Here is a 13,849-nt window from a genome sequence, read left to right as displayed (position 1 = left end):
GCCCCCCCCTCCCTGTTTCGCTGCGAGCCGTTTGGGCTGCCCGAACCGTTCCTGCCCCCGCCCGAGGGGGCACCCGGCCCCTCTCTCCGCCGTCGGTGCAAACCGTCCAAAGTGCCTCGCCCCCATCGTTTCGAGATTACGCGTTGCCTCGGCTTCGCGCTCCGACCAGCGAGATGGGGAGCGGCTGTCGGCGGAAAGAGCGCGTGAGCCATCGGAGAGAAAACTACGCGCACAGGACGCTGTGCTGCCAAAAGGAGGCGGGACCCTCGAATTGCGTTTCTGCGCGGACGCGCACGAGGAGAAGAGCTCGCTCATGGAGCACCGAAAGGTCGCAGATGGCGCCTCATTACCGTAGCGCTCGACGTGGCCCCTCCTGAAGAAGACGGTGGCCTAAAACAAAGGCGTGCTTGCTTTTCCTCAGCAGGCCCATCTGCTGAATATTCAATACGAGTCGACCTCCACTTCACTCCCCAGTCGCTCCTTGGCCCTGCCGCAGGCCGCCACATTGTGGTGCCGAAGTAGCCCTAGACACACGCGTTACAGCAGTGCGCCGGCTCAGTCACCGGAGCACGTCCCCTGCCTCAAACTCAGCCCACCCACCAGTAAGCCGTCTGAGGGCCGGGGGGTGGGTTGGGATACGCTCGAGTCAGGTCGACACTCTGCCTAATCGTATGAATGGCTGCCTGGCCTCCCCACCGAGAGTCAGTGCACTGGGACCTGACGCCACGCACTGCAGTGTCCCACGTCACCGAGGACCACACAGAGCTAAAAGAATAAAGCGGAGGAGGGGTGAAGTGGGGGAGAGGGCGCGATGACTCGTGCACTGTCGCAATCAAACTTGCGCAGCATACACCACAAAGTTCGTAGGTGTCGGGCTAGGGAAAGGGTGGTGTGGCATGGGGGAAGGTGGGGGCTGAAGATAAAAATATGTGCGTGTGTGTGTGTGTGTTTGTTGACGCGCCGCAGAGAGAGGAGGGTGGAGGCTCGCCAAACAGTGGCGGAGGAGAAGACGAACGAGATTACTAGACGCGCCGACTCAAATCTCATATAAAGCCAAAAGCAGTAAGATACCGTTTTCTCGGACCTGTCAACAACAACGACACAGGGAAACACATCAACATACACGCGCGTAAAAGATCGGAAGGGACCCCGCTGAGTCCGTCAGGAGCATTCGAAATGGAGAAGGTGCCCGGTGGAGCAGGAAGAGAACAAAACAAAGACATTGCTGAGGAGGTGCAACACATCCATAGAAACGAAACGATCCAAAGGCATTTCTCACCCCCAACGCTCCGCACATGCTCATAGGTGTGCGAAAGCACGCAAGCCATCTACGCTGGCGCACCCGCTCTCATCTCCCCTTCCCCCGGCCTTTCCCAGTAGCGGAGTGACACCGTCGCCCCCCCCCCCCATCTCCTCAAATCGCTCGTTTCGCTGGTCTTTTCGTTTTTGTGTTGCTTTTTCCTGCAGCTGCCAAATGCGAAAGACGCGGGTAGACGGGGCGAGAGATCAAAACACGGCAAGAAAAGAGGCGCATGAGGTTCCGTCATACCCGGGGATCGAACGCGCACGAATACGACACGGATATTTCGTGTCGTAATGCGCACGAAGCGTTCCCTCTCTCTCTGACTTTCGAACTCCAGTAGCAACGCCTTCCCCCGCCTCCGTGAGAGCTGCAGAGGACATGGCCGCACGAGCCCTTCGGCTGCAGCTTGAATGCGTTGATCTACACAGAGGTTGAAGTAGGTGCAGGGGAAGGCGGCGGCGGCGGTGGCGGTGGCGGCGGCACGGGAAAGGATGAGTGGTGAGGGGCGGAGCGTGGGAGTAGAGCTAGAGAGAAATGGAGGAAAGGCAAGGCGGAGCCGTGGATGTCGTGGGGGGTTACCGCAGCGGCGCCGGACCGTCAACGAGAGAACGGAAACACCAAGGGAAGAAAGCCCCCGATCTCCCAAGAAAATAAAAACAAACGAAACAGCCGCCGCAGCAGGAGTGCGCTGCACTACGGCGCAAGAGCGTGCAGACGCACAGGTAAATGGAAGTGGCAGCAGAGCGCAGGAGGCGAGAGGTGTACTCCCTGCGTCTATTCGCGCATGCGTAAGACAGCGCACGAGAGGAGGCGAGAAACACACGAGGGAGGAAGAATGAAAGGCGGCACGACTCTCAACGCACCGGAGGAGAAGGTAGCGGGAGAGATGCAGACCCACACACACAGACACAAAGAGCGCCCTTCAAACGGTTGGGGGAGGGCTGCCAGTGTACGTGTCAGCAACAGCTCCCGCTCCCTCCTCCACCATCACCGCCTTCCGCCCTCACTTCGCCGCGGTTCTGCTTGCTCTGGCCTCTCTAGGTCACCAGTTTCTTCTGCACGCGCGAGCGTGTGCATGTGCCCAACCATGCTTTCACGAACATCACTCTCCATCGCTCTGGGCTCTCGCTGTCTGCCTGCCCCCCACTTCTCGAGATCCGCAACGCTTGCACAACTTCTCTTCCTCGCCCTCGCTGCTCCAGAGGTTTTGCATTGCACGAAAAGAGCAAAGGCATCAGGAGAAGAGCCAGAGAGTCAAAGGGGAATTCGGGGGATGAGGACAGCAGCCACAGTAGCGGCGGACCATGTCGTATGCACGCTGAGGGAGACGTACTCGTACACTCGCACGCACAAAGACTCGATCCCGTACTCCAAGGTGGATCCTTGAAGAGGAGCGCAGTGCCGACAACGAAGAAGGAAGGACGCCCTTTGTTGGGAGGCAGGGAGTGTAGAGTCGCAGGCTCCTCGATTGCATGAAAGAAGGCCACACATAGCGCGGGCACACGCACACACATATATACATTCATCCTAGATGCCGCGCAGGACAAAGGAGATCGGCTTTTTGCGCAGACTCAGAAGTGGTGCGATGGAGCCAACAACGGCGGCCGCGAGCGCCATGCCGAACACAACGATCACTAGCGCGTAAGGGAAGCTAAAATGGAACGGAATGACCATGATCTGGCACAGTTCAATGGCCATCGTCACGCCAACCGCAACGCCCACCACCAGCCCCAATGCAAATGCGGAGATGACAATACAGAGGGACTCGTAGACGGCGCAGCGCATCAGCTGCGCGGTGCGGAAACCGAGCGCGCGCAACACACCAAAGGTCCACGCATTGAGCTGCACGTTAGAGATGAACGTGGTCCCCATCATGAAAGCGCAAAGCGTGATGCAGATGACCGAGGTGAAGTAAAAGAAGCCCATGATCAGGTTCTGCACCGAGCGGAGCTGCTCCACGGTGGCCTCGGTGTCAACGATGGCGTGGTAGAGAGTATCGGTGTGCGTCTGGAGCGCGTTCACAAAGATCTCACGCTCGCGCTTCGTGACATTGCTGCGGAGCTGCACATACAGCACTGCCTGCCGCACCTCCAGGACGGAGTGGTTGGTGATCGAGATCATCTGCTCCGCGTCGAAGTCGAGTACCGCCGGGTTGAGCAGGCTCTGGAAGTACTTGGTCGGCACCAGAATGGTGCCTTGAGTGAAGAGGATGGGCAGCGAGGAGACCGCGAGGAAGCCGGAGATGCGGTCCATGAGGGCCCGCGGCTCGAGGAAGAAGACGGTGGACATGGTTTGGGCACTGTCGTTCAGAAAGTAGTCGAAGCGCAGCTGAGCCGCGGAGTTCACGTCCAGCCCAATCTCGTCCTGGGCGGCAGAGGAGATGATCATTGGAATCACCTGCGACTCCTTCGCCGTCACGTTCGGAATCTTGACACCGTAGGGGAACCCATTGACGATGATGCCCTGCTTCTTGCTCACGTTGCGATGCGGCGGGTGCTCGTACATGCTGCGGATAACGTCGCGCTGGTGGAAGGTGTTCATCGGGTACTTGTAGCCGCTGCGGTAGCTATCCACCATGTTGAATTCCGGGTAGGTGGCGTCCATGAAGAACTCCGTCACCGCCCGCACGCCGATGGTGCGAAAGTTGCCGATGAGGTTGCCGACCTGTGTCCTGCTGGCGATCTGCGGGTACTCGCGGAGCGCGAAGGAGGTGTAGGCCCACTGCGTGGCGTAGAGGCTTCCTTCACCACGCATGAACGCGTCGAGGCTTGCCTGGTCGAGGGGGTTCCAGAACGATTTCGAAGTCACTGTCACCGGCGCACCGGTCGTCAGCTCCGCCAACTGAGAGGAGATGGTGGACATCATGCTGAACATCATGCCGGATGCAACGAGGCACGCCACGCTTAGTAAGAACATCACGTACGCCTTGGAGTTGCGGTCGCGGTGACTTCGCAAGTTCTTGCGGATAAGCGTCCATAGTCGTGTCTCGCGGCCCCACAGAAGCAGATACAGCACAAACACCTCCGCCGGCCCCTGGACGACGTACGTCATCATGCACAGCCCGGCAATCATGCAGATAAGCACAAAGTCGAGCAGGATGAAGAACATCATCATGTTGGAAAAGATGAAGCTCAGCGGCATGAGGTAGTACACCAGGAAGCCCGCGAAGACCAGGAAGATGCCGAGGAAGATCTGCCACATGCGCAGGCCCATCTCCTCTAGCCGAATCGCCTTCACGTGCGCCTCGTTGTACACCTGGCGGTAGATGTCCAACGCGTCACGCAGGCTGCTGCTCAGCGCCCTCTTAACCGGGCTGTAAGTGGCCACCAGCGGCAGCAGCAGACCCATCAGAATGCCAATCGTTATCGCAACGATCGGCACGTCGCCCAAGCGGGTGGGCGCCTTGGTGAAGTTCGCCAGCATCCGCTCGAGTATCGCATTCGTTGCACACGCGAGTAGCACGCCGAACGCTGTGCCAGGCACGGTGAAGGCGAGTGTCTGCATAACCAGAATACCGATAATCTGCGTGCGCGACATACCCTGCGCGCGAATCATGGCCAGCTCGAACTGCCGCTCCTCAGCGTTGATCTGAAGCAGTGTGAACATAAGGATGGACCCGAGTACAACGATGCCGACGACCACCGTCACGCAGGCCGCCGTCATCAACGTGCGGAACGTATCAAGTGTCTGGATTGTTGTGTCCACCGGAAACTGCAAGGTGCCTTCGAAGCTGAGGCCGACGGCTTCCATCAGTTTGTTGCTCTTCTCCGTCAACATTGCCCCGCGCAGCTTTGTGTCGGCATAGTACATGTCGTATCGCCCCTCCAGCATCACCACCACCATCATCGCATAGTCCTGGATGTCTAAGGAGTTCGTTGACGGGAGTGTGATGTTGAACAGCTCAGCAGTGGTCGGGAAGTAGTAGCCCTCTGACGGGCTGATACTCTGCGGCCCAAGCAGGCAGCTCTGATCCACCAGCACGTTCAAGAATTGCCGGCAGTCCATGATGACGGCGTTGCCTAGCGCGCTCGCGTACTTGCCAGCCGTCGTCTCCACCGCGTCCGCCATGGTCGCTGCCATGCTCAGCGATACGACGTCGAACAACGGTATCGAGTCCTCGGTGATGTTGTTGAGCATGAAGAAGGCCGCTAGGTAGAAGGAGATGGGGTCCGTCACCTTTTTGGGGCGTGTGATGTTGAAGGACAGGGTGTCGATGCCAATGGCGTTGCTGAGAGACGACGCGTTGATGCTAAGATGAACGCGCTCGCCCTTGTTGCCGGAGACGCCGATGTAGTTTGCAGCTGAGAAGAAGATTTGGGCCTCGTCAAAGCCGATCTCTCGGTACGGCCACCCGCGTCCAATGCCGGCCAGTTGTTCCAGCTCGGAGTTGATGAGCAGGATGTTGGCCGCCGTGACGCGGTCCCTAGTACGTGTACCCGCGGCGTGGTGCATGCTTGCGCGATAGGTCGCCTCGGAGGTGAGGCTGGCTCGAGCGATCCAGCGCGGCGCAGCGCCAGCGACGACCGGCGATTTGACGAAGCTCTGGTTCAGCTTCGTGTAGTTGAGCAGCAGCGTCGCGCCGCCGCCGTAGAGAATGACGTCCATTTCACCCGCTGTTAGTTCCGCCAGGCGTAGCAAGATATATGGGGTCTTCCAGATGCCAATGAGGACAACAGCAGAGAAGAAGACGAGCAGCATCACTGCGGCGATGCCGATGATGATATTACGCGGTCGGCGCCGGACATCGGCGACTGTGTAGATCCAGCTCAGCTTCAGTGTTTCGAAGAAGCCGGTGCGGTCATCCGAATCCTCGGATTTCTTCACGGGTACTTCGATGCTCATCTTGCTGATGGCGCGGCGGGAGAAGATGAGGAAGAAGGTGGTGGTGATGGGGAAGCGTTATGTCTCCTTGACTCTTCTGTGCCCGTTGCTTCTTGCTTGAATGCGCTGAGCGGAACGTGGCAATCCGATGAGGCGGGCGCGCACGCGCGTTGAGCGAAAAACAACGCAACTCGGCAATAGAAGCCTGGGACACACGCGTTAATGAGATTCGTGTGCGCTCTCTCTGCTACGACGTTGGCAATCTCCGTGTGAATAGAGCAAAGAAATCAGGAAAAAAAAGCACAAAATACAACAGTGAACCGAACAAGACAGAGAGCGAGAAAGAGAGAGAGAGAGGAGAGGCGGACCGGAATGCGAGCGGTTACAGCGGTGCAGCGGGACGATGATGTGCGTATGTGTGTGTGTGTGTGTGTGTGTGAGGTGATGGAGAGAAGGACTCCACGACCTCAAACCAACAGTAACGAAATTAAACGGGGAGTATCGCGGCGGCACACACACACACACAGAAAAGAAAAGAATGCTGTTGCGTAGATTCGAGAAGCGTTGCCAAAGCAATGAAAAGAGAGAAAGGGACAAGGGGGCAGAGGACGGCGACAACAAGTGCGGGGCACCAGCGCCACGCATATCCACGACCAGCACACACGGTGAGAACGACGAGAAACACGTACCACTTCTCCGAAGAGCAGCGTGAGGTGGGGGGCTGTCAAGCGAGAAAGGGAGGGAGAAGTCGTTGAGGAAAGGCAACAGCACACAAAAGGAAAACCGACGCGCGCGCACACATGCAGGCACAGGCACAAAGACGACTTCACCTCTGGCCAAGCGAAATAGTAGAGGAAGGGGGTGGGGAGAGAAGGGAGGGAGGAGGGGGGGCGAAAGAAAACGCAGCACAAACAACAAACTAAAAAGAGATACAAACAGTGCACGAGAGGAAGAGAAGACAGACAGGAGAGATCAGCAAGGATGTCGAGCACGATGTATAGTGAACCGACACACAGATAGAGAAAAGGAGGCGGGTGGCGATGGTGGGGGTACCTTCTGAGCAGCGTAAGTACACAGGGACTCACTCTCTCTTACACACACACATACACAGATAGAAAGAGACACTGATGAGCAGATGAATGCCTGAGAGACAGAAGAAGATCAACAACGAGGAGAGAGAAAAGGTCCACTTCCGTTGATGAGGAAAAGCAATGGCGGAACCGAGGAAATGGCTACTAGCACATGTAAGCAAGCAAACAAAAAGCCGAAGACGCGCGCACGCGCACACAGGAGATCGAGGGAGGGAGGGGGGTGGCCAAAGCTGCTCTACGTCGGCCTTCGTTCCTTTCCTGTTTCTTGATTCGAGACGTGTGCGCTTCTATACCGTAGAGCGGCGCTGTGTGCTGATTAGCTTTCCTGCCTCGCCCTTTTCTCTTCCTTCGTTTCGCTTGCGGCTTCGTGGATATCGATTCTTCGTCAACTCACACCGCTACACGCACACACACCCACGTGCAGCGGTGCAGCAGAAGGCTTTGAGAGAGAAGGTAGATGGTGAGGGCGTACGCAGCAAAACGGTGCCCGAATGAGAGACACAGCCGCCGGATCACACGAGATGTCGAGAGAAGATTGGGGTGGGTGGGTGGGGGGAGGGAAGGAAAGGAAAGAGGCAGAATGCAACGGTGCTCACTCGTAGTTTCTCGCGCGTGCTGTGCTTTCTATTCAGCACGCACGTGATTCCAGGTTTGCGCGTGTTCGTGTCTGTGTGTGGCAAGAGGGTGAAAGAAGGGCTGGGTGGGGATGGCGTGTACGTTGAGAAGGATGTGTTACGTTGACAACAGAAGCACACACACTGACACACACACGCAGGCGCACACACCTACACAGAGAGACACAGACAGACGCCGGCGCACTTACGGGCACGAGCAGCACAAACACAAAAGATGCGGTGATATATAGAGAGAGCACGAGGGCCAACGAACAATCACGCCTGCTTCCTTCGCCGGAGTGGATGGCTGCTTCAATGAGAGAGCCAGTGCGAGGGAGAGGGAGCGATGCAAGCAGGGAAGGCGTGGCCTTGTGAGCAAAGACAGAAGGGCCGAGTGGGTAGGAGACAAGGGCGTGTGGGTGTAGGAGAGAGGGGGGGGGGAGGATGAGGCGGGCGGGTCAGCCAGTGAGATACCTCTCGGCGTGAGGTTGCAAAATCAACCGGAAAATTTGAAAACGAAAGCAAAGCAGCCGCAACAAAAAGATAACGTGGAGAAGTTATTCAAATTATGGAAAGGGAAAGCGAATAAGCGAAGTTGCTACGACACACAAGCACTGCCTATATGCATATATGAGTGCGCGTGTGCATGCGTGTGCGCATATGAAGGCGCCAACAAAGACAGAGACAAGAGGCATAGGGAGGGAGAGAGAAAGAGGGAGATGGCGAGGCCGATAACAAGCGGAAGAGCAGAGGCGGAAGAAGAGAGCAGGGCATAGGTGCGCACAGAAACGCATCGACAACGGCGGCGCCTTTCGGCAAGACTGTATGCACCAGTTTTCATCACTGATGACATCTCGCGCACACGCTAGAGGCGCGAGACGGTGTCGGCCGAACCAGCGTGCGGTTCTCACGGCCTTGATGAACACAAGCGTACGGCGAGGAAGTGGGATTGGGGCATGGCGGCGGCGATGGGGGAGGGACAAGGATGTTCACGCGACTATCGGGGGCAATGCCTATTGTTTTTTCATCATGTCAGAACACGCACCGGCAAAGAGGCACCAACGACAATGCAGAGAGAGAGAGAGAGACAACGAGCGAGCAGTGCTGCTTGGCGCGTTGAACGCAGACTGAGTATCTGCGCCGAACTGCATACGCGGAGCCGACAGGGAAAACAAGTCGCAAGAGAGGCCGTTGAGGACACGCCACGCGCACAGGCGACACATAGTATATATAACGAGAGAGAGCATGTAGAGAAGACCAGCCCTTACACAGACGGCGGCAGCGATCGCACGCGTGCTTCTTCACGGATGCGCGATGCCGCCTGTGCCAAGGTGCTCGGCTGTGCGCGGCCGTACCGTGACTCGTCCACCGGCGGAAACCACTGCCGGAGATCGGTGGCGTGGAGGTGAACAAGGCGCACGCCATCCCCCAAGGTCGGGTTCAATGTCAGGTACCCACTTTGCTGAAGCTCGTGCAAGACGATGTTTTCTGCCTTGTAGCAGTTCTGCGGATGGGCGACACTGCGCACAAACGACGGCGGCACCGGCGGCACCAACACAAAGGCGTCGTGAGAGCCACGATAGTCGTACAAGAATGGGGCGTCGAGAGGGCTGTCGCTCTCGTAGCGGGTGAGCGCCAGTGCCAAGGGGTTCGCTCGCTTTGGCGCAGACTTGGGCCGCATCGCCTCCCCCTCCGCTATGCCCGTAGTCGACGTCTGGCACGCTCCGCAAGGCGCTGCGTGGGGAGGAGGAAGAGTGCTGGATTGGCGAAAGAGGTCCTCCACCGCTGACAGCGAAAAGTGCTCGGGGGAGAGATACACATCCGCGTTGCACACCATCGTGAGGCGGTGCGAGAGGAGCTGGTTGGCGTAGGCGAAGAAGTCGGCGTACAAGGGCATGCCGCTGGCAAAGCGTGCCACAGGCACGATAGGAGCGGCATGGCGTCTGCGGTGTCGTGCGTCTGCCGGCGCCGTGGACGTTGTCAACGTCGATGCATTTTGGAAGTGAGGGTTGCAGAGAACGTGCTTCAGCAGATGATCGTAGGCGTCGACCCCTTCGACGATGAGGTGGATGGACGCGACGCCGGGGTGTTGCTGATTGAGCCGAAGGCACTCCATGTACTCGCGCTGGCGGGCGTTCTGATGCTCCCGAACGTCTCCGCCCATGGCAAGGGCGCCTGGAAGCTTGCGAACGAGAAAGTAGGAGGTGACGATGTTCATGGCGGATGTCGGGTAGGATAAAGAGTGCGGCACGCGCACGTGTGTGTTGGGGGGGGGGGTGGCAGGGGTCAGGGTGGAAAGCGAAGAAAAGGGAGGACGAGCGAGGTCTGCCGCTGCTGCTTCTGCTTCTCGTACCCCGGCGCCCTTCTCACGGACCCTTCGCTTCTTTCACTCGTTCCCCCTACACGCGTTCACCGGGAGCAGGCCTGAAAGCCGAGGAGGAGTTCGTGGCATCTGCCGAGTGCACCGATTCCAACACCAGCGAAAGAGAGGAGCTGCACTCAGCTGAGTCAGGTGTACAGGATTCCTTTTTTAGCCCTTCACGCGACCCTCGCTTTCGGCTCCACGCGCCCAATCAGCCCTCACTGTGTGCATGGATGCGCGTATGTGCGCGGGTTTGTGCGTGCAAGTGCGCACGTGGCAGAGAGGAGGCGAGAGGAGGGAGGATGCTCGGAGGCTTTTCCCCCACGAGGGGAGAGCATGCGTACAGCCTGACGGTGCGCAACCTCATCCGTCGTGCACTCGCCTGTACGTGCCTTGGTGTATGTGTTGCGCACGAGTACAGGCAGCGAGAGAGGGATACGTAGACAGCGGCATCAAAGCGGTTGCAGACGGCGCATGGACGACACTACCCGCCCCTCCCCTCAGGGCGGTGCCTCCCACGTCGGTACCTCGCCAACGCACATGGCACTCGCAGGGCCCGACTTCCCCGTTTGGTTCTTTGCCCTTGTTGAGCACACAAGGTCGAATCGCAGCCGCAGTCGTGCACACACACACACGCGAATACATACACGCACAGACACTCAACTTGGAAACGCCTGAACACACGAGAGGGAAGATACGCAGACAACACGTCTCTTCTTCAGGCAAAGGCTTCCATTCTGCCATACAACACGGCTCCAGCAGTGCGCCACCCCTGGATGGTCGCAAGCCCCCCCCCCCACCACATCGCGTGGTGCGAAGCAGCCCTGGACACAAGCGCCACAGCCACGCGCTGACCCGGTCAGTTGAGCACGACCCATGCCTCCAACCCTACCCACCACCCGCCTAACAGCCGCTCCTTCCATCATGCCGGCCGCCACCCTGTGCACCTTTAGGGGTGGCGCTGGCACTCTGCACATAACGTGGATGGCACAAGCGTGTGCTCGCTGTCGCGGGTCTCTCCCACGCACCGCCATCTGGGACCTCACCGCCGACATTAGCAGCGATGACTCCCACTGACCTCGCCGTGTCGTAGGCACGCGACCCTGTCACCACCAGGGGTGGCTCGGCATTGGGAGGGGTGGCGGGGGCTCCACGGCCCCCACCCCCCACCGAGAGCAGGCGCGCCGGGCCCTGACGCCACGCACGGAGAGGTGTCGCATGTCATGAGAGGACACACAAGAAGGCAGAAGAAAGCAGCGAAGAGCCAGGGAAAGCAAACAACAGCAAGGCGAAAGAGAGGTGGGCGGGGAAATAAAAAAAAATGCCCGCAGACACTCTGCAGCACCGTTGCGCTCCCGTCCGTGCACTCCCTCGGGGAGGGGGAGGCCGCGCGGATGACGGGCAGCGACTAATCCGTAAAAAAAGGGGGAGGGGGTAGGTAGGAGAAGACACGGCAGCGGGAGGGAAAAGAACAACCAACGCGGCGAGAGGGAGGGAGGCAGCTAAAGGGGGCACGCTGCCGACCACAGAGCTGCGCTCCCTCTCCCCATCATGCCGCCGTCGCCGCTTAGCCATCTCGCACTCTCTTGCGCTCGCTCGTGCGCTCGTGATTTCTTCTATGCGCCGTTCTCTTCCTGGCTTCCACCTTCCCTGCCAGCTTCCTCAAGTATACGCGTATGTGCGCCTGTGGCGGTGCTACAGATCGTTTTTGCCCCTTATTTCCTGTGCTGTGTTAAGGGAGGAGAGGATTCAATGCACGCACATACACAAACACATAGATAAGGCGCATGCCACGCAAGCGACCGAGCTCGTACAACGTGTATCATAGCAAAACAATGAAACAAGACGAGAGATGTAGAAAGTGGATCAACGGACAGTGCGTGCTGCTGCGTTTTCGAGAGCCACGGAGAGGTGCGGGGAGGTGAAACTACACAGGTGGGGGCACACGGACCGCAAGCGCGAGGCTTTTCGCGAGGGAGGGGCGGATGGGGCATCCGCGTGCCCAGCAGCACGTGAAGGTAGGCAGCTGAGGCTCGCCCTCCTCTTTCTAGCCGCTGTTTATTTTTCACCTCGGAGCTCCAGACCATACACGCACTTCCACGCATGACGGCACGGGTTACTGACGGCGCAGCAGCTTTTCCTCTGGAGTGATGTCAGCGTTCATGAACTGGAACGCGTGAGTCGTAGTCTCGTTGTACGCTTCGCCTTTCTTCAACACTGTCGATGGGAAGGCTCGCACGTTGGGGCTGTTCGGGAAGTACTGACACTCCAGGCAGATCGCACTGTGCCGCTGGAAGCGCTGCCCTTTTGCGCCGGAGGCATTGGCAGGCAGGTGGTTCGCTGTGTAGACAACAATGGCTGGGTTCGTGGTGCACACCTGCATGCGCAGCTTGGTAGCGGGACTGTACACCAGCGCTGCCTCCCGCAGGGTCGAGTCCCACGTCTCAAGGGCGACCAGGTCATCGTAGCCGCCGCCGTCGCGACCTTCCTCCTTCGTCGCCTCCATTCCCTCGGCAACGCAGCGCAGCGCCGAGTAGTCGTGCGGGGTACCCTCGACGGGACGCATATCACCATGTGGGATACTCAGTTCATCGGTGACGGCGAAGTACTTGGACTGCAACTGCAGGTAGTGGTTCTCGATGTTTCGCGGCAGCGGCGCCACTGCATCCGTCGCTGCTGGTCGCGGAACACCGTTCAGGTTCCAGTACGCATGGTTCGTCAGGTTGATCACCGTCATGTCCACTGGCGTGTGGTCCGACAGCGAGGCTTGAAGCACGCACTTGAGGGTGGGCACTGGAGCTGACTTAATGATGCTGTAGGTAGCCGTCACGAAGAGTTCACCGGGGAAGCCCTGATCCATGTGCGGTGAGACGAGGTGGAACGCCACACCAGTCTCATCCCTGCCGTCCGACAACAGGTACTTCCATTCCTGGTGTTGAAACCCGACCGGGCCGCCGTGGAGGTTGTGCGGGCCAAAGTTTTTGGCGAGCGTATACGTCGTGTTCGCCATCTCGAACTCGCCATTGGCGATGCGCCCGGCGTATCGTCCAATAGTATGACCGACCACCGCATCGGCGCTGAGAGCCTCCTCCGGGTTCGTGTAGCCGAGGCACACTTCCAACCATTCATCGTCCTGCTCTGCAGTCGCCGACGCCGCAGTGGTGGCCGATGCTGCGGCGTGCGGTTTGCGCACCTTAACGGAGTTTAGCGCCGCACCATGCGACAGCAGCTGCACGCGCAGGTTTTCAGAGCTCAGTGTCACGATGAAAGACTCGCCAAACGCCTCAGCATGGGCGCCGTGTGCGGACGTCACCGTCGCCGGGACAGGCTGCGTGTCGGCCATGCTCGACTGCTGCACACGTTGCGGCGCTCTGTGTGCGCGTATGCGTGATCGAAGGCGTGTCCTCTCCGCCGTTGCAGGGACGTCGGTGTCACGTCGTACCGTGGCCCCCAACAGGGAGGGAGGGGCCGCACAGGATGTCCACGTAAGAGAGGAGGTGGATGCGAACAGTAAAGCGGGAGAAGCAGCAGAGCAGCGGCAGCACGAAGAAGTGATGGTGATGGGAGGAAGGCGCTAGCACGACTAGCGCAGCGTCTTCCTGAGACCTGTGGGAAGGGTATAGTGAGAAGCTGGAGGCTTGGCTTCGGGCGTGGGTTG

At 58.9% G+C, this 13,849-nt stretch overlaps 3 protein-coding genes across 3 annotated transcripts; all 3 read right to left on the bottom strand.

The window, feature by feature from the left end:
- Positions 1-2,830: 2,830 nt before the first annotated feature.
- LDBPK_230490 (permease-like protein) lies at positions 2,831-6,145 on the bottom strand (the record flags this gene model as incomplete). The annotated part of the gene is made up of 1 exon (XM_003860902.1): positions 2,831-6,145. The coding sequence occupies one exon, from the start codon at positions 6,143-6,145 to the stop codon at positions 2,831-2,833; it is 3,315 nt and encodes a 1,104-aa protein (XP_003860950.1).
- Positions 6,146-9,093: 2,948 nt separating this feature from the next.
- On the bottom strand, positions 9,094-10,047 carry LDBPK_230480 (hypothetical protein, conserved; the record flags this gene model as incomplete). The annotated part of the gene is made up of 1 exon (XM_003860901.1): positions 9,094-10,047. One exon carries the CDS (start codon positions 10,045-10,047, stop codon positions 9,094-9,096), a length of 954 nt encoding a protein of 317 aa, XP_003860949.1.
- Positions 10,048-12,307: 2,260 nt separating this feature from the next.
- On the bottom strand, positions 12,308-13,534 carry LDBPK_230470 (aldose 1-epimerase-like protein; the record flags this gene model as incomplete). Its single annotated transcript, XM_003860900.1, has 1 exon — positions 12,308-13,534. One exon carries the CDS (start codon positions 13,532-13,534, stop codon positions 12,308-12,310), a length of 1,227 nt encoding a protein of 408 aa, XP_003860948.1.
- Between the last annotated feature and the right edge of the window lie 315 nt (positions 13,535-13,849).

Source organism: Leishmania donovani, chromosome 23 (assembly GCF_000227135.1).
Source record: "Leishmania donovani BPK282A1 complete genome, chromosome 23".
Classification (NCBI taxonomy): Eukaryota; Euglenozoa; class Kinetoplastea; order Trypanosomatida; family Trypanosomatidae; genus Leishmania; species Leishmania donovani.
The sequence above is the reverse complement of the archived record's forward strand: the minus strand, read 5'-3'. Positions and strand labels throughout refer to the sequence as shown.